The sequence below is a fragment of the Eschrichtius robustus genome, chromosome 2, assembly GCF_028021215.1.
Source record: "Eschrichtius robustus isolate mEscRob2 chromosome 2, mEscRob2.pri, whole genome shotgun sequence".
In the NCBI taxonomy this organism is placed as follows: domain Eukaryota; kingdom Metazoa; phylum Chordata; class Mammalia; order Artiodactyla; family Eschrichtiidae; genus Eschrichtius; species Eschrichtius robustus.
Genome location: NC_090825.1, coordinates 133,282,258 through 133,301,980, shown reverse-complemented (window position 1 = coordinate 133,301,980; position 19,723 = coordinate 133,282,258). Strand labels below are relative to the sequence as shown.

Here is a 19,723-nt window from a genome sequence, read left to right as displayed (position 1 = left end):
CTGAGGTTCTGGGTGGACCTGAATTTGGTGAGGGGTAGAGGTGGGGAATGCTCAAACCAACTCAGTACGAGTGTCCTGGCAGTTCAGCAAGCCTCACGTGGGTTCAGGCCTGGGCAGGGGGGTGGCACTCATGTTTTCTACCTGACATCCTGATCTAGCCCAAGCGATCAGCCTTACAGATGATGGAACTGAGGCCCAGAGAATAAAAGTGTCTTGACCAGTGGCATACAACTAGGTAATGCCACAGGAGGCAAGAATAAAGAAAGAGGAGGGTATAGAGGTGGGTAAGGAGGTGGGGTGGCAGTGGGGTGGGGTGGGAGGGGATGAGGATGTAATTACTGTTTTACTTGTGGGAAAACAGAGAACGACAGCTTTGCATTTGCAACCATTGTCCAAAGAAGGTCTAGATGGGGAGAAAAATGATAACTAGCTTATTAGAGACACAATTTAGGAGACTTTGAAGAATTAGTGCCATTCTGAGGATCAGTGTGCAGGGGATTGTTTGCCTTTTTTTTTTGGCCAAAGGAATGAGAGCTCCTCTCACTGGGCAAAAGCCTTTCCAGACTGGTCCCTGAAACATCGTGCGTACAGATGCCTGCTGGTTGCCATGGTGAATGATACTGATCTGAAGAAATGAATAATGTGAGCGTTGGGGGCGACAGTGGAATTACTCAGACAGTGGTGAGAGAGACATCAAGGAGAGCCCAGAGCAGAGGAGGGGAGAAGGCACCATCCTTCAGCTTTGGTCCACTCTGCCTCTGAGGGCTGCATTCTAACCGGATCCACTGTGAACACCAGGTAAGGGACACAAATGGCTCTTCTTGGAAATGGAAATGGCTTTTCCTTTCACACCGCTTGGAGGAGGGTCAGGCAGTAGTAATACGAACAGCTAAAAATAGGGGGGATTTAGAAACAGAAGCAGTGGAAGAGAAATAAATAATGGGAGACACTTAGTCCTAAAAGCTGTGAATGCTGCATCTTGACAGAAAGCTCTTCAAAATGCCTGCTGTAGAAAACTCAGTCTGCAAAGACAGCCAGCACAGATGTGAGGCAAACAGGAGAAGAGATTCATGACAAGAAACAGCATTCCTGATCGCTCCTGAGGGAAGGGGGTTTATGAGGGCTATTGCCTCTGTATCGTAAGTAATGAATTAAGCTCTTTTCATTGTGGTCCCTATTTATAAGGGTGTGGCGGGGTGGACGGGTGTGTATGAGAAGGAGACCCATGGAGGGAGCGCAGACACTCAGTGTCCTCTGCAAAGACTCTCGCTGGAGGGATCTGAGCACACCTGCCTTGTCCCTTTCATCCCCCATTTTTCTGGGAGAAAATTTCCAGCCAAACGGAAAGGAACTCCCCTTCCTGAGCAATTTAGGTCACTGTCATCCATAGAGAAGAAAAAGAAGGCCTGAAAAATCATTCACTGCTCGGCATCTTCCTGCAGCTCACTTCCTCTAGGAGCACGGGCACAAACACAGGTGGTTGGAGGGAAGCAGGGAGGAGAGAAAGCAGCTCGTAATCGCAGTCAGTGTGGCTTAACATCCAATTCAGCTTAAAATCTGATCGACTGTTTTTTCCTCTGTCACTGCAATCTGCAATGAAACCTTCTGCGTTTCGTGTGAGAGAGGAGGGGCAGAGAACTGAGCTGGGTGAGATCTATCCGTGAACATACACAGGTTGACTATGGCTGTCTCTGAATTTTAGCTCAGGGGAAATTCAGCGGAGGAGAACAATCTCTCTCAAACACAGAGAATTAAAAAGAAACTAAAAAGCTCGAAGATGGCACACTTTTAGCAAAGCGAGAGGGCTGGCGACCTGAAGAGGGCTCGTTTCACGTGTCGGGAAAAAGAGCAACCCTGTCTTAGCACCAGCACCTCATTTTGCAGTAGCATTCTATGACTAAACCCGGCAGCCTTGCCTTAGTAACTCCAGTGGTCACGTGGCTTTGGGTCTTGTACTTGTTAGCTGATTGCTCCTCTCAGATTGCTCATCTGTAGAATGGGAATCTAGTTCAGAGGGTGTGATGAATAAAGGATATTTATTCTTATATGTTGAGCTTCTAGTGACCTGTGACATAGCAACTGCTCGCTGTTGCTGGTTATTACCATCATTAACAGTCACAGAACCAGCAGGCATCAAACAGTAGCAGTTATGCTGGTATTCGGAGCTGATTATCTTGACCTGTGAAACTCATTTCCTGGGTAATTCAGCTTTGAAAAAAGCTAACGAATGGACGAAACCTGAGCAGAGGCTTTGGGGAGAAATCAGCTGCCGCTGAGTGACGACGCAAATCTCCTCTGGCTACGGCACTTGGAGGCTAAAAACACGGTGGCCAGAATGTTCTAGATGAATGAGCTCACAGCACTTGGGGCAGAAACAGGAGTTCCAGAGGGAAATTTTAAGTGAAACAACTGCCTGACCTGGAGGTCACAGACCCGTGGTGACTAACGTGGAGACTCTGAGGCTGTGCTGATTTTTTCCTTTCATTGTCTTTTTTCCCCTTCTTTTTTTTAAGGTTTGGGAACAATGTTGTATTTAAAGAATCTCAGCCACGGCAGGATGAGGCTGGGGGATGTGGGTGCATCTCTCTTGGGCCTGAAGGCCCCCACCTCTGGTATGAGACAGCCCTGATTTGAACCGTGGTTCTGCCATTTCTCGGCTCTGCCTAGCTGAGTACTGTCACCTCTTGGCCTTCATCTCTTTGTCTGTAAATCGGGGTCCATATTAGTCCCCATCTCGAATGCTCAATGCATGGTGGCTATGATTATCATAAATAAACACTTAAATGAGGAGATGACACTCTGCACTTTGATTCTGGTTTCAGAATCGAGATGAACATCGAGGTTGGGAACGTTTCTTATACGGGAGCCGTCATTTCCTGGTCGTCCTCGGAGCCCTGCCTGGAGGACTATTACCATATTATGTACAGGCCCAACTGGAACAGCATCTTCTCTGGCTATCTTCGCTACAGCTTCCACCACGAGGAGAAGGTGCCTCGAACAATCAGCTCTGCGGTGCTGCAACACCTCAACCCTTCCACTCTCTACTTCCTGTGCGTCAGCTGCAAGAAGATCCTCTTCCCCTACAGGCACTACTGCACCATGTTCCACACCCTGGATAAGAGTCCACTGGCTGCTGGAAGTTCCCTGGTGGACCCCCAGATCTCCCTTTGGGTGCTGATGGCCATTCTGCTGGCCTGCTTCACGGCAGTGTTAGCCTTCATCTGCCTCCAGTTCTGGTGTATCCGTTGCCATGAGCCTCGATGGTCTTACAGAGCCGGCCTCATGGAGGAAGCCAATGGCCTGGTGAGATGGCCAGAGGAGGCCCCGGGTCTGGGTCAGGGGGAGGAAGACCTGCAGGGGCTCCCCCTGGTGGAAGTGCCACGCAAGAACTCCGGAGCTGACGCAGAACCAGAAGCCGCAGCGGCCGAACAGGATGCCCCCGACGTGGGTGCCCTGCAGAGGGAGGGCGGTGTTCATCCTGCCGCACTGCCTCCTTTTGGGGAGTGAGAGGTGGAGGGGAGGCAGCCCACATCAGGTAGCTTAAAGCCCTCCACGCAGCAGGTCTCTGGTAAAAACGCATCTGTAGACTACCCATTCGCCTCCCCTCAAATGTCTGAGCTCTGACACATGGACCACCTGGTTGGATGAATGCCCTTTGACAAAGCTTCTCTAGCTGGAAAACATATAACCCCCTGGTGTGCAAAGGGAGGAACACGGCATCTCTTAGGAGTGCCCATTTAGGGTAGGGGGGCTCAGTTAGGAACTAAAAGCATTATTTCAATATTAAAACAACCATGAATATTATTATGGTATAGAAAGTGAAACCTGCATGACTTAAATAAAACACAAAACTTCCAGGAGATTTTTGAGTTGAAGATGGGCTCTTTAGTTATGCTTTCAGTCAGCTGAGGCAAACGTCCAGTCTCCTCTGCTGTTGAGGGGCATTATTTTGGAAAGATGTGAGAAGCCTTGCTCTGGAGTGTTTTCCAACTTTCAGCCAACCGCACACCACTTTGTACCCCATCTTCACTTTTTTTTAAACCACAGACTATCTTTACGATTATTATTAAAACATAGCCTTATGCTACTCCCCAAATGAAAAACCAGCACCCTCCTGCTATAAATAGAAGGGAAGAGACATAATAAATAGAATGAAAACAAAACAATACTAAATTTGACTTGGATACTATTCCCTACCAAGGACTCTGAGCTCAGGACCTGCTCTCTCATCTCTGATCAAAAGGGAGATTAGCGGTCGTTGGAAAGGTATTAAAGACATATTAGCACCAACATAAGACTTGCTCCTTGATATAATCAGCAAGGTTTGAAAGAGTATTGCAAAGGGAGTTACTTTGTGAGTGACTGTTAATTCATGCCATGACTGTGAACTGTCTACAGTGCTGTCTGTAAGGGTTCCCTGATTTGAGAGAGTTGCCTTGACCAGACTGGCTGCTCTGGAGAAGACACCTGTACTCTCTCAGCATCATCCTAAGACTTCCTAAGCCCCACATTCAGGCCCAAGTGAAGGGCACTCATCTTGGTTCCTCACACTTCCCAATCTAGGGCTCCCCGACCTAGAGAAGCACCTTTTCTAACCATGCTATATTTATCCAGTCACTTCTTCTAAGTCCATCTGTGCTTACTTTGTGAAAATGGGGTCAAAGGTGGCCATTTTTCATCCGTCACACACAAAAAAATCTTGGCTTTTTTGCTGTTGTTGTTGAGCTATTGCACCCTTTCTGTGGTGTTCTCCCACACAAACCTGCAGGGTAAGAAACGATCTCCTACATATGTCATAGTGATGGTAAGATTTTGTGAAGGGTGTTCCCCAGTGCCCACCCCGGGTGTGGAAATGGAGCTGGAGGAGGGTGGAGATACGTCAGATTCAACCTCTGCTAAATTCCCAGCACGGAGAACCTGCCCAGCATCTGGCCTACAGTGGGGGCTTAAGGAATGTCCGTTTAATGAATGGCAAAGGACTGAAAGTCCAGAACAGGCACCACCTGGGAAGCTTTGTTAGTGTCAGGACTGGCATTGTGAACAAAGCAGCAAAGAGACAGGAGGAGACCTCTCAGCTCTAACTCCGGCCATCTGGGATTTCCTTCAAAGCTCCACCTTCCCAACTGCTTCCTGTCTGCAAATCCCTCATCTTCACGGAGCACAAAATCCCCGAATCGCAGGATGATACCGCAATGAATCAACCGAGAACAGGAGGAGATGGGACGCCAAGACAAGGAGACCCACACACCTATTTCCCTGCTTGCCTCGTAAAGTCCCCCCCAGACTGTTCCTGCCCAGAATCCAGCCCCACCAGGTCTGCACTCACCCTCACCCCTGCTAGCTGTGAACAAATAAAGATGAATATACTTCCAGTTGTTTCTGCCTGGATTTCACTGCTGCCTCTGTATCTCCATGCTTCTTGCTTTTCTGATTTGGGGAACACTCTTCTATCTGCTTTTGCTCACTATTCCTCTTAGAAGTAGGACACAGGCAAGACCACTCACCTTGGACCCATAGAGGTAATAAGGCTGGACGTTGGCGGGTTTATCTCTTTGTGGTTCTTGGGTGAAAGGAATGGCAGTTCGGACAAAACTAGTAGAATAAAAGAGATGCGGCAGCAGTTAACTGGGTCCTAATATTATTCTTCACGGGACATGATATAGCGGGAGCCCTTCCTGATCAGGTGCAACCACACTGTTTCTTAGGCGGTGGCCTATACAGGTACTTCTGACAGACTCCCGTTTAACTCCTATCTCCTTTTCATAGATGGGAACACTGTAATCCAGGTTCACAGGCTCGACTCTGGGCTTGCAGCTGCTCAGACAGTGGTCAAGAAAGTCGAGAACAGGGTGGGCCTGAAAACAGCCTTCTCCAGGGCTTGGACCTTCCACCCTCAGTTTGGTTTCCTCAAGAGTAGAGTGCTGCAAACTCTTTCTATAAAGGCCCAGATAGGAAATATGTTCCGCTTTGCCAGCCAGATGGTCTCTGTCACAACTACTCAACTCTGCTGTAGCATGGAAGCACCCATAAACATTCTCATAACAGTAAATGAGTGAGCATGGATGGCAGAGTTCCAATAAAACTTTGTGAATTTCAAATAATTTCTACTTGTCATCAAATTATAATTCTTTGGATTTTTTCCCTAGCCATCTCAAAATATCAATACCATTCTTAGCTCACGGGCTGAACAAAAAGAGCTGGCAACTAGGGGTGTCTTGTGGGCTGGAGTGTGCAGATCTCTGCACAAGAGGATTGAAAGTCCCAAATCTTTAGAGAACCGGAAGTCCATCTTGCTAAGTGTGTGGATTCCTCCCAGACCCTTCCGTGACTCTGGCACATACTTATTCTATGCTGGCCGTGAGCCAGGCCCTGATGACACTGAGAGGGCTCATCTGGAGGAGACAGCTGGCTGCTTCTACCGCCACCCCCACTCTGCTTTGCACAGAGACTCCCTTACCGGTTGGTGGACCCATTGTAGCAGTAGTTGGGGAGGAAGTCGAAGTTCAGCTCCCAGAAGACGTGCAGGGTGATGCGGCCGTAGGGGGCAGACACGTTGTGATTGGCCTCCCGGAACATGGCATCGAAGCTGTCCAGGGTCATGTGCTTACACAGCAGCCGGTGTGTGAGCCGGTTGATCTCCAGCAGCCACTCCAGCTCCTGCCCAGAGAGAGAGCCCGCGGCTGCTGAGGACTTACACACGCGCCTTGCACGCAGACACCATTATCTGACGGATGTCTTTCATGCAGGTGAGGGCCCCTCAGACAACTTTATAACGGCCAGCATGGGACTAGGACCGCTACAGTAGTATGCAACGTTCCCTTCTTCTGAGTGAAGGAAGTACCAGACCATGCCCAGGGAGGCTGCATGCCTGCCCACAGACCATGTGCGAATCCCTTGTCTGCCCCGCCCCTGGGTAGAAAAGCATGACTACTTGCTCTCCAGCTTCTAGGTTAGTAAGGAAAAAGCTTGTCCCTCTGAGCTGCAAGTAAAGTAAAGGAAAGTTGTGAACATCCATCCATCACCAGAGGCTCTACCTCCACCCTGTAGAAAGCAATCAAAAGAGCTACCACCTACTAGGTACTTACAATTAGGTTGGACCATGTGAAACTACTGTTTTTTAGGTCAAACACCACTCAATGTTAGTAATTTTTTATGGTTCAGTCTAATACATGCCAAGCAGTATTCTAAGCACTTTATATGTGTTAACTCACTTCATGCTCAAAAACCCCTATCAGGTCAGCATGATGGCTGTTCTTACTGTATACATATAGAAACTAGGCTTTAAGAAGTGCAGTAACTTGGCTTCAAATCCAGGAAGCTGGGCTCCAAAGTTCACATTCTTAACAGTTGTATACTATAGAAATTTAAAAAACAGTTGGGGGCAGAACGTTCCCTCCTCTGGACTCCTCCTGTGCCCCTCAGTCACACAGGGGTTGGTTACACATGTTGGCAAAGGTTTGGCTGCAAGCTGTGGACCAAGGACGTGCATGAGCTGTGGGCCCTGGTCATTTGGAATCCAACCTTCAGGCAGAGAATAGGAGCAGAGTGGATAACATCTGGACAGAACAGGTCACTGCACTTGCTAGGAAGTAAAAAGGATAAAATCCTTTGGGCTGGCTTTAATTCCTTGCTTTATTGCTATCAAAGAGACTCAAGGCACAATCCTGTGCAGAAAGCATCTCTGTGATGCTCTAGGACACTCCTATACTGTAGTGGTTAAGCCAACTTTTGAGGTGGGTATGACTGCCCCTGTTTCATAGAGGGGAAAACCGAGGCTCAGAGGGTGAAGTAACTTGCTCAGGGTCATAGAGTGAATACAGAACAGGGCTTAGAATGTGATCCCAGGTCTTCTGACTCCAAATCACGTGTGTTTGGCCCCTGTGACACAGCTGCCTGGAATAAAGAAGCAATGACTGAGAAAGCCCTTTGAAAAGCAAAGATGGCTTTACAACATAAAAGCTAAAAGAACGTCGGCAAAGGCAGTTCCCCAGAGTGTGGCCAGGAGGTGGGACGGTCAGAGGGCCAGCTGGAAGAGCTGGGCCTTGGAGCCCAGTTGTCTACAGTCACAGGAGGTGGCCTCACACCAGAGACTCAATTTTCTTCTCATCAGCCACAAGACCCCTCTGACTCTGGTTGGGGTCCAGAGTGTCGTAGACCCAGACCACGCGTCCAATCTTGGAGCTTCGTCTCTCTGAAGCTCAGATTCTGTGGCTCTAAATCGGGGTCAAAATACTGTATCAAAGCTTGCAGCCTTAACTGGCTGCAGGTAAGTGAGACAAGCAGGGGGAGGAGGGAGCCCCGGGCTGGGCTGTCCGTGGCAAATTGGAGAGCCGCTGCCAGATAAAGGTGGAGCGGCTACTTCACGCCATCGGATTATTTGTTACTACGTCAGAATGGGGCTTAGTGATGGCAGATCCTTCCATCTCTTGAAAGAAGGCCAAGATCTGGATTGCAATTCTGGAATGGTAGCTGGAAGAGTAAGTTTCCAGTCACTGCGCACCGTGAAGTAAATGAAGGGTGGAAATACAGAATCAGCTCTCTGCTTCCATCTCTTGGGGCCTAGCTAGCTGGATGGCATTTTTGTTCCTATTCACTTAGGGTGGGTAAGTAAGTAAGTAAATAAATAAATAAATGCAATGAATGTGCATGATTTTATTTCTAAGATCACTGAGTCCCTTAGCACATGGAGGTGCCCTGTTACCATGAAGAGAGCTACAGATGACAAACTGGGATTGAACAATTTCTGTTCTAATGTTCTGTGATTTTAACGGTCTCAAAGATGTGCATCAGAGACTGAAGGAGAGAGGGCTCGACTCCGCTGATATGGGGGTGCTGGAAATGTAGGTCCACTTCTTCCGCCATGCCACAGGAGTTTTTATTACGTAATACAAACTGTGTTTTGCATCAGCCGTGTACTTCCAGCCTTTCAATCAGAAGAGGGCACTTGCCTGAGGGATGCAGGGCTCAGTGCATCAAGGCACAGAGGTTTAGAAGGCCACAGGGGTGGTCCAGGTGCCTTCTGAGAGGATGTCAGCTCTCTGTAGTAAAGCCGATTTACTGGGGGGCAACAGAGAAGCAGCACTGGGGAAACAAAACACCCAAATGGGCAACTTCTGTGAAGTAGTGGAAAGGGCTTTTCCACGGGAACCAGAAAACTTGAGTGTCAGCCGCACTTGGCCGTTAACCAGCTCTGTGGTCCAGGCGGGCCAGGAGAATAGGGGTCTCAAACTCAGGCACAGCAAGGCCTGGTAGGTCATCTCATGAATGAATTGTGCCACAGGGCCTGCGGCAAACCCAGGAGAGCCCAGCCCAGCCGATGGGAAAGTCTAGTCATTTCTAGGCAATTGCTGCCATCTGGGAAGGCTGGTCTGAGGTTGCCAGAGCTTCTGCAGTTTTATTCGAATTCTTCCAAGTGTTAAGTGTTGGCTCCAAATTTAAAATATGCTTCGCAGCCTAAATAAAACACAGCCTGCAGGCTGCCAGCTCTCAACTTTGGCATCAGATCCCTCCGAGAATCTATTTGCTCAGCTGCGTAGGATGAGGGCCACCGACCAATGAAATCTCTGCAACCCTCCCAACTGGGCATCAAGCCACCCCCTCCCCTATCTCAGGACGGAGCTTCTAAGGTGGAGGGAAGGGCTGAGGGGAGCACATCCTTTGCTTTGTTTCTCAGAAGAGGCAGAAGGCTTCTCAGCCAAGGCAGTGGGGGCCTCCTGACCCTACAGGAGAGAGCATCCCTGGGCTCTCCTCTTCATGGGCTTCATGGGAAGTGGCTACTCTCCTGGGGGATGTTGCCCTCACCTGACAAACACAGGCTTTCACTGTTTGTTTTGATTTTGTTCCCAGCTAAAAGAACATTCAGTGCCTTTCAAGGGCTGGGAAGAGGCCATAGATACCCACACACACCCCAAAACCAGTTTTTCCATAAGATATGCTCATTCATTACTGGAAAACTAGAAGATACAGATAAACAAAGAAGATAAAAACAAAAATCCCACCTCTTGGAGATAATCACTGTTAACATTGGGAAAGAAAGATATTTCTTAAAGTAGATCTCCCAGAAGAACTTGTGCTATATCATAGTCTCTCAAAGTCAGTGACCCAGTACTTAGGTGGGCAGTTGGGTCAAGTTCTCTTGGAAATGCTTCTGCTAATCTACCCTGAGAGCACCTCATTTGTAGCTCAAAATTTCTATGTTTCTCTTTTTTCATAAGCTATTTTCTTTAAGTGCAAGGAACTATGCAAAGCTCTTTCCAGGCAGTATCTCATTTCATCCTTTCGACACGTCTATGAGGTGGATTCTAACATTTCCTCCATTGTACTACAGGCTTGCAGTATAAGATAAGTAACTCACCCAAGATCACCCAGCTAGTTAAGTGGCGGGGCCAGGACTGGGACCCCAAGGTCTTTCTGATGCTAGAGTCCTAGTTCTTAGTCCCTTTTTCTTTCTTTCTTTTTATTTAATTTTTTTTAACTTATTTTTTGGCCGCATTGGGTCTTTGTTGCTGCACGCAGGCCTTTTCTAGTTGGGGTGAGTAGGGGGGGCTACATTTTGCTGTGGTGCACAGGCTTCTCATTGCGGTGGCTTCTCTTGTTGCGGTGGCTGCTCTTGTTAGTAGGCCCGTGGGTTTCAGTAGTTGCGGCGCACAGGCTCAGTAGTTGTGGCGCACAGGCTTAGTTGCTCCGTGGCACGTGGGATCTTCCTGGAACAGGGATCGAACCCATGTCCCCTGCATTGGCAGGTGGATTTTTAACTACTGCACCACCAGGGAAGTCCCAGTCCCTTTTTAAAAAACCACTTTGTCCATTAAAAAAAAAAAAAAACCCTTTTTATTTTGAAATAATTTTAGACTTACAGAAAAGCTGTGAAAACTGCAGACTTCCTGCATATTCCTGACCCAGTTTCTCCAATGTTAACCTCTTACATAAGTTACCTAAAGTAGGAAACTAACATTGGTACAATTCTATGAACTAAATGACAGACCTTATTCAAATTTCACCATTTTTTCCCACAAAGGTTTTTTTTTTCTCCCATTTTAGGGTTCAATCCAGAATCCCACATTGTACTGAGTTGTCATGTTTCCTTAGTCTTTCCCAATCTCTAACAGATTTCAGTATCTCTTTGTCTTTTATGTTCTGGATGCTTTTGAAAAGCATTGTTCATTTTTGAATACCATTTGATTTGGGTTTATCTGATATATTCTCATGATTAGATTGAGATTATGCATTTTGCATTATGCATACATATCAGGGGATACATGAATATACCTTATTTCTGGTGATATTAACCTTTCATGCTTGGTTAAGATGGTGTCTGCTATGAATGGATAAAGAAGAGGTGGCACATATATACAATGGAATATTACTCAGCCATAAAAAGAAACGAAATTGAGTTATTTGTAGTGAGGTGGATGGACCTAGAGTCTGTCATACAGAGTGAAGTAAGTCAGAAAGAGAAAAACAAATACCGTATGCTAATACACATATATGGAATCTAAAAAAAAAGGTTCTGAAGAACCTAGGGGCAGAACAGGAATAAAGATACAGACGTAGAGAGTGGACTTAAGGACACGGGGAGGGGGAGGGGGAAGGGTAAGCTGAGACGAAGTGAGAGAGTGGCATGGACATATATACACTACCAAATGTAAAATAGATAGCTAGTGGGAAGCAGCCGCATAGCACAGGGAGATCAGCTCGGTGCTTTGTGACCACCTAGAGGGGTGGGATAGGGAGGGTGGGAGGGAGACGCAAGAGGGAGGGGATATGGGGATATATGTATACGTATAGCTGATTCACTTTGTTATACAGCAGAAACTAACACAACATTGTAAAGCAATTATACTCCAATAAAGATGTTAAAAAAAAGAGAAAACATAAATATAATAACAAATATTCTGCAAAAAAAAAAAAAAAAGATGGTGTCTGCTAGATTTCCCCATTGTAAAATCAGAATTCTTCCCTTTGCAATTAATAAATATCTTGAAGGAGATAATTCGAGACTATGTAAGAATGCTTTTTCTTCTCTAAGTTTTTTTAAAATTTTTGAGTAATTTTAAAACTTTGGTGAAATATAGATAACACAAAATTTACCATTTTAACTCTTTTAAATGTACACATCTGTGGCATTAGACACATTCATATTGTTGTGCCACCATCACCACCATCCACCTCCAGAACTTCTTAATCTCCCCAACTGAACCTCTGTACCCATTAAGCACTAACTCCCCATTTCTTGGCAAACACCATTGTACTTTCTGTCTCTATAAATCTCACTATTCTAGAAACCTCATAATAAGAAGAATCATAAAATACTCTTCTCAAAGTTCTGCCCGCTAATTTTAGCATCTGTTACTGGATCTTGCCTGCAACCATTACTACTGTGGTGTTCTAGTGGTGATTTTCTACTTCTCTCATTCCTTCTACTCACCTGCTTTTGAAGCATTAAAAGCTTCCTTTGATTCACTGAAAGACTGATCAATCAAGTTATTCTAGTTCTTGGAAAGAATTAGCAGAGAGTAGTTCAAATTGCTGATTAATAAAAGAAGGTAGCAGGCCTGTCCCATGCTTGTGCATCAGGAACAACTATATAATTTGCAAGTCCCAGCACAAAATGAAAATGTGGGGACCCTTGTTAGAAAATGATTAAGAATTCCAAGATGGTGACAGCAGAGCATTAAACCAGTCAAGAGACTCTGTGGGCTCTAGACTACTGCATACCCACAAAGCTGACGGTGCTGTGTAACCTTCCCTAGTTTGTTAGGACCAGCCAGCTACTTTCTGGAGCTGTAGAATCCTAAAGGACAAGCAGCTGTGCCCCAGGGCTGGCCATTTCTAGAGATTTCAAGATCCCCCCTCCACTCCCATCCTCTAGGCAACCAGGAAGGTAAGATTACTCTTATTCTTTTTAAATCTTTTTTTTTTTTCCCCGTCTCATTCAGATGAGAAAGAGACCCGTTGCTTCTCTGTAACTAGCTCAGTACCAGGCTAACAACAACCCCCAATGAGGCTTCTAGTCTGAGAAGTCCCAGAGCAGAACTCACAAGGGCCCCCATCTCTTACCACGATGGAGGTCAGGTCCTCACTCTCAAAGCGGCTGATGGCCTGGTCCAAGGATTTATACATGGCGGCAGAGATGCGCTGGGTAATGAGTCTGTTCAAGTCAATTGATCTACCCAACAGCTGCATGGAAGAGAGAGAGAGAGGGAGACACAAGGTTACTTAAGGTTTGTTTGCACAGGCACGTGACAACTAAATGCAATGCACTGATAGGAAATTGTACTAAAATTATAAAGAACATGACCAGGACAAATAGGGACTCTATGAAGAAAACAGTATTATTAAATTTCCTGAGTATGATAATTCTATTTGGATGATGAAAGGATGTCCTTGTTCTTAGGAGATACATGCTGAGGTATCAGTGGTAAAGTGTCATATGTCTCCAACTTACTTTCAACTGGCTAAGAAAAAAGTATGTATATTAAAATATATATTTTAATATAGTGGGTTGGCCAAAAAGTTCATTTGGTATTTTTCTGTAAGATGTTATGAACATTTTGGTCAACCTAATATTTATATGAAAATATGTTTTTAAAATTATATATACTATAAACATATATTTAAACTACACTTACTATATTTATGAGAGAGAAAAAACACATACATGAGTAAAAGAAAGTGAATCAAATGTGGTTAAAACATGAATAATCATGAATCTGGCTACAAAGTATATCTGTGTGTTTACTGTGTTATTCTTTGATGAACACAGATGTCAAAATCCTGAACAAAATACCAGCAAACAGAATCCAACAGCACATTAAAAGGCTCATACACCATGATCAAGTGGGATTTATCCCAGGGAAGCAAGGATTCTTCAATATACGCAAATCAATCAACGTGATACACCTCATTAACAAATTAAGGAATAAAAACCATATGATCACCTCAATAGATGCAGAAAAAGCTTTTGACAAAATTCAACACCCATTTATGATAAAAACTCTCCAGAAAATGGGCACAGAGGGAACGTACCTCAACATAATAAAGGCCATATATGACAAACCCACAGCAAGCATCATACTCAATGGTGAAAAACTGAAAGCATTTCCACTAACATCAGGAACAAGACAAGGATGTCCACTCTCACCACTCTATATAGTTTTGGAAGTTTTAGCCACAGCAGTCGGAGAAGAAAAAGAAATAAAAGGAATCCAAATTGGAAAAGAAGAAGTAAAACTGTCACTGTTTGCCGATGACATGATACTACACATAGAAAATCCTAAAGATGCCACCAGAAAACTACTAGTGCTAATCAATGAATTTGGTAAGGTTGCAGGATACAAAATGAATGCACAGAAATCTCTGGCATTCCTATAGACCAACAATGAAAAATCAGAAAGAGAAATTAAGGAAACACTCCCATTTACCATTGCAACAAAAAGAGTAAAACACCTAGGAATAAACCTGCCTCAGGAGGCGAAAGACCTGTACTCAGAAAACCATAAAACAGTGATGAAACAAATCAAAGATGACATAAACAGATGGAGAAATATACCATGTTCTTGGATTGGAAGAATCAATATGGTGAAAATGATTAGACTACCCAAAGCAATCTACAGATTCAATGCAATCCCCATCAAACTACCAATGGCATTTTTCACAGAACTAGAACAAAAAATTTCACTGTTTGTATGGAAACACAAAAGACCCTGAATAGCCAAAGCAATGTTGAGAAAGAAAAACAGAGCTGGAGGAATCAGGCTCCCTGACTTCAGACTATACTACTAAGCTACAGTAACTAAGACAGTATGGGACTGGCACAAAAACAGAAATATAGATCAATGGAACAGGATAGAAAGCCCAGAGGTAAACCCACACACATATGGTCACCTTATCTTTGATACAGGAGGCGAGAATATACAATGGAGAAAAGACAGCCTCTTCAATAAGTGGTGCTGGGAAAACTGGACAGCTACATGTAAAAGAATGAAATTAGAACACACCCTAACACCATACACAAAAATAAACTCAAAATGGATTAAAGGCCTTAGTGTTAACGCCAGACACTATAAAACTCTCAGAGGAAAACATAGGCAGAACACTAGATGACATACATCACAGCAAGATCCTTTTTGACCCACCTACTAGAGAAATGGAAATAAAAACAAAAATAAACAAATGGGACCTAATGAAACTTGAAAGCTTTTGCACAGCAAAGGAAACCATAAACAATACAAAAAGACAGCCCTCAGAATGGGAGAAAATATTTGCAAACGAAGCAACTGAGAAAGGATTAATCTCCAAAATATACAGGGCAGCTCACGCAGCTCAATATCAGAAAATCAAACAACCCAATCCAAAAATGGGCAGAAGACCTAAATAGACATTTCTCCGAAGAAGATATACAGATTGCCAACAAACACATGAAAGGATGCTCAACATCACTAATCATTAGAGAAATGCAAATCAAAACTACAATGAGGTATCACTTCACGCAGGTCAGAATGGACATTATTAAAAAATCTAGAACCAATAAATGCTGGAAAGAGTGTGGTGAAAAGGGAACCCTCCTGCACTGTTGGTGGGAATGTAAATTGATACAACCACTATGGAAAACAGTATGAAGGTTACTTCAAAAACTAAAAATAGAACTACCATATGACCCAGCAATCCCACTACTGGGCATATACCCGGAGAAAACCATAATTCAAATAGAGACATGTACCACGATGTTCATGGCAGCACTATTTACAATAGCCAGGACATGGAACCAACCTAAATGTCCATCGACAGATGAATGGATAAAGAAGATGTGGCACATATATACAATGGAATATTACTCAGCCATAAAAAGAAACGAAATTGAGTTATTTGTAGTGAGGTGGATGGACCTAGGGTCTGTCATACAGAGTGAAGTAAGTCAGAAAGAGAAAAACAAATACCGTATGCTAACACATATATATGGAATCTAAAAAAAAAAAAAAAAAAGGTACTGATGAACCTAGTTGCAGGGCAGGAATAAAGAGGTAGACACAGAAAATCGACTTGAGGACATGGGGTGGGAGGGCGAAGCTGGGGCGAAGTGAGAGTATCTTCGACATATATACAGTACTGAATGTAATACAGTTGGCTAGTGGGAAGCAGCAGCATAGCACAGGGAGATCGGCTCGGTGCTTTGCGATGACCTAGAGGGGTGGGATAGGGAGGATGGGAGGGAGGGGATATGGGGACATGTGTATGCATATGGCTGATTAGCTTTGTTGTGCAACAGGAACTAACACAGTATTGTGAAGCAATTATACTCCAATAAAGATATATTAAAAAAAAAAAGTTGAGGAAAAATACGATGCATTCAGACTGTAGGAAGAGGCTCAGGACACACTCTGGTACCCCATGCATTGCTGACATCCTGAATCTACCCTTGAAGTTCTTCCTGTATCCGTCCTGTGCCCCAGTTCAGAGTCACCAGGGAGTAGCCATCCCCCCAGCGAGGGCCTACCGTGTACCTTTACGGGGATGAATTTAAAAGCGTGAGGAGAAGGGCTGACTACAGGCTGGAAAATATAGCTTAGGATAATTTCCACTGGGGTACACGTGGACATTACTGCAGATGCTACGTAGATAGCAATAAACATTTATTCAGTACCTGTTGCGTGCACTGCACTTTGCTAGGTGCCCAAGGATTATTCTTAACTATTTAATTTTTTTCTGCTTCCCTTTTGGGAGAGATTTTCCACCAACTGACTAAGGCTCCTTATAGCACACACAAAGCCCTCAGGATTAATGTCCTGTGACTAATTCTAGCTGCACTGGTAACTGATAGCTGTAATCTTCTGAGAGGCTGAAGGAAAAACTCTCTTTGAGCCCTTACTGTTGGCAGAGGTGAAAATGTGTTTTTCCTCTTACGATTCTCCATTTCTCTTAGATTTCTCAGAGCAATGGGAATATCCAGGGTTTCCAGGGTAAATCCTCTCCTCTTTATCCAGGGCAAATCCTCTCCTCTTTATCCAGGGCATCTTCTCAGTCTCAGCCCTGCTTCCCTTCACCCAAGTCTTCTCCACAAACACGTGAACCACAGGATAAGCATGCAGAGGTCACAGCATGAAGGCCATTTCAACACTGTGCGGCTGACAGCAGGGCTTAGGAGTAGGATGCAAGGTCTGCTGGAGCACCTATTTTTGTCTGCCAGGCTCACATGAACATTTTTAAGCAGGGATATGTTTCTAGCTCCTGGCAGAATTTCCTCTACATCTGGGGTCAAATGTTAACAGAGACTAACTCCACAAAAACAAACCATAATGGGCTCTGTTCAGGGGTAGATATACGCATTTCTGAACATTAGTCCCGACTGAAGGAGGTGGGCTGCAGCTTATGATGGGAGGACAAAGGCTTTGGTGGCCGCTACTCATCAGAGGTGAAAGGCAGCTGGGCTGAGAAGCCTAGAACTTGAACCAAAGGAAGCCCAATGCCTCTTGACTGTAAGATTCTGAGGGGGTGTTATATCCAGTCAGCAGCCCACGCGGGGCAATACCCAGGGAAGATGGTAAGCAGTCCTGATTTCCAATCTCTAGGCTAACGTCACAGTTCCTCTCTCCTGCCCATTCCACCTCTGTCACCATACCTGGACGTGTCTCTGCTTCAACAGCGTTTCGTAGCGGTTGGATGGTGGGTATGGAATGATGACTCCATAATTCTTACATTCAGCCCTAAAACGTTTATCCAACAGGACACTGGAAGGGATAAAAGTGAAATAAGCCAGTAAACATGACGGTAGATGGTGATCAATCACCCAGCCATGTGTATTTCAAACCACAGGATCTACTCATGAAGTGCTATCTTATATATTTTAAATATTTTTTTCTGATCTAGAGCAAAGTTCTTCTAATTTTTTTCAGCCCAAAAAGCTCAATATGTGAAATAGAATTTCTGCGTTAAAGACAGGCAACACAGAAGTTGAGATGCTTTCTTGCTTTTATTCATTCACCATAAAAGCAATTGAGTGCCTGCTTAGTATATCCCAGGAAACATTCTAGGTACCGAGGATACAAAGTTCTTGTCCTTATGGAGCTTACGTTCTAGTAAAGAGAGACTGAAAATAAATAAATAAGCAGAGGAATAAAATAATTTCAGATAATAGTAAATAGCTGTATAGTATTTACTATTCACCAGGCATACACGTACATGCAGAGAGTCCTTTTTAATCTCACAACAATCCTATGAATTAGATGTTCTATTATGATCTTTTACACTGAGCCATGGATTGCAGAGTAATAAGTGCTCTGAAAATAATAAAACAGGATCATTTGGTGTTAGGAGGTCAGGGAAAGCCTCTCTAAAGAGGTTCTGTTGGACAGAGACCTAAATGCTAAAAATGGAAAGATCTGGGGGAAGAATCTTTCAGGCATGATTAGCTTGGTACGTTGAGAAAAAGGAAAAATGGTCAGTGTAGATAAGGAGCAGGTGTGCTGGAGAGTATGGTGCAAAAATGAATTTATAAAGTTAGTCTAGGGGCCAGACCATGGGGGACGATATAAGGCACAGTAAGGAGGTTAGATGTTTTCTAGATGTAATTGAAGCCACGGAAAGGTTTTAAGCAGGAAAGTGACATCATCTAAATCTACACTGTCCAATACATTAGCCACCCACCAGGTGAGTTTACTGAGCACCTGAAACGTGGCGGTTCCAGGCTGAGATGTGCTATTAGCATAAAATACACACTAGATGTTGAAGACTTAGGAAAAAAACATTGAAAACTATTTCCTTAATAACTTTTATTGGTTACATGTTGAAATTATACTATTTTAGATATAATGGATTATATAAAATATAGTATTAAATTAATTTTTAAAATGTGGCTACTAAAACATTTAAAATTACATCTGTGACCCAACATTTGTGATTGCATTATATTTCTGATGGAAAGCAATGATCTAGATCACTCTGCCCCTCCTGTGCTCTCTCTGACTCTCCCAACTTCTCGCACTCTCCCCCAACTTCCCGTATCTTTGACAAACCACAGACCTTATAAGGAGAGATATAGATTAAGATTCCTATTTCAGATAAGGATATTTTGTAAACTAAATATATAGAGGACCCAGGGTTTGACAAGTCGGAGTTTGTTTACACAGACAATGGACCAGCATATTTGAAAATTATCTTAGAGAAGCTGGAAGCCCAGCTCACTGTTAGAACCCCATGCAATTCAATCCAGACACTTGTGAAGTGACTCCTTTGTGAAAGGCTGTGTTCTCTGCGCTTTCCCTGAAACCCTATGCATATGCTTTCTATAGTTTACATCCTTAAGAGCCATTCACTTCATTTAATGCACATTCTGTGTTAACAGACACTTGTGCATCTGTACACCACCTCCTGTCTGAAATACATCAGAACAACTCAAGTTGTTGAAAGCAAAACAAAGCAAATTTTTATTGTAGGGAAAAAAGTAACAATCCTAGAAATTACTGGTCGGTACATTTGGATTTCCAATAAAAAGGGAAATATCTCTATCTATCTATCTATCTATCTATCTATCTATCTATCTATCTATCTATGTAGGCAGGTTTTTTTGACCAGTACTATTATGGGGTCCTCGAACCCAGGAATTCTCAGGGGTCTACATCAACCCATACTGACAATACGAATGAGCCTGTAAAACTTGACATGCCCAGACCTCTCCTCTTCCTTGGCCTTCTGTCTGGCCTTCATACTCCCATTCTTGCTCACCTCC

The 19,723-nt window shown here is 44.2% G+C and overlaps 2 protein-coding genes across 3 annotated transcripts in view; one reads left to right on the top strand and one right to left on the bottom strand.

Annotated features, from left to right (window-relative positions):
* Window positions 1–19,723, bottom strand: part of CYFIP2 (cytoplasmic FMR1 interacting protein 2) — a 128,251-nt gene that overhangs the window by 47,237 nt on the left and 61,291 nt on the right. For both annotated transcript variants that reach the window (XR_011073131.1, XM_068536279.1), the window contains exons 20-23: window positions 17,618–17,726; window positions 13,060–13,179; window positions 6,458–6,657; window positions 5,505–5,592 (exon numbers count right to left, since the gene is read on the bottom strand). Coding sequence is in view for 1 of the 2 variants with exons in the window: in XM_068536279.1 (XP_068392380.1) it covers window positions 5,505–5,592; window positions 6,458–6,657; window positions 13,060–13,179; window positions 17,618–17,726 (517 nt within the window). In the remaining variant the exon portion in view is untranslated. The remainder of the gene's footprint in view (window positions 1–5,504; window positions 5,593–6,457; window positions 6,658–13,059; window positions 13,180–17,617; window positions 17,727–19,723) is intronic.
* Window positions 634–3,507, top strand: FNDC9 (fibronectin type III domain containing 9). The gene is made up of 2 exons (XM_068534570.1): window positions 634–798; window positions 2,823–3,507. The coding sequence occupies exon 2, from the start codon at window positions 2,830–2,832 to the stop codon at window positions 3,505–3,507; it is 678 nt and encodes a 225-aa protein (XP_068390671.1). The 5' UTR covers window positions 634–798; window positions 2,823–2,829.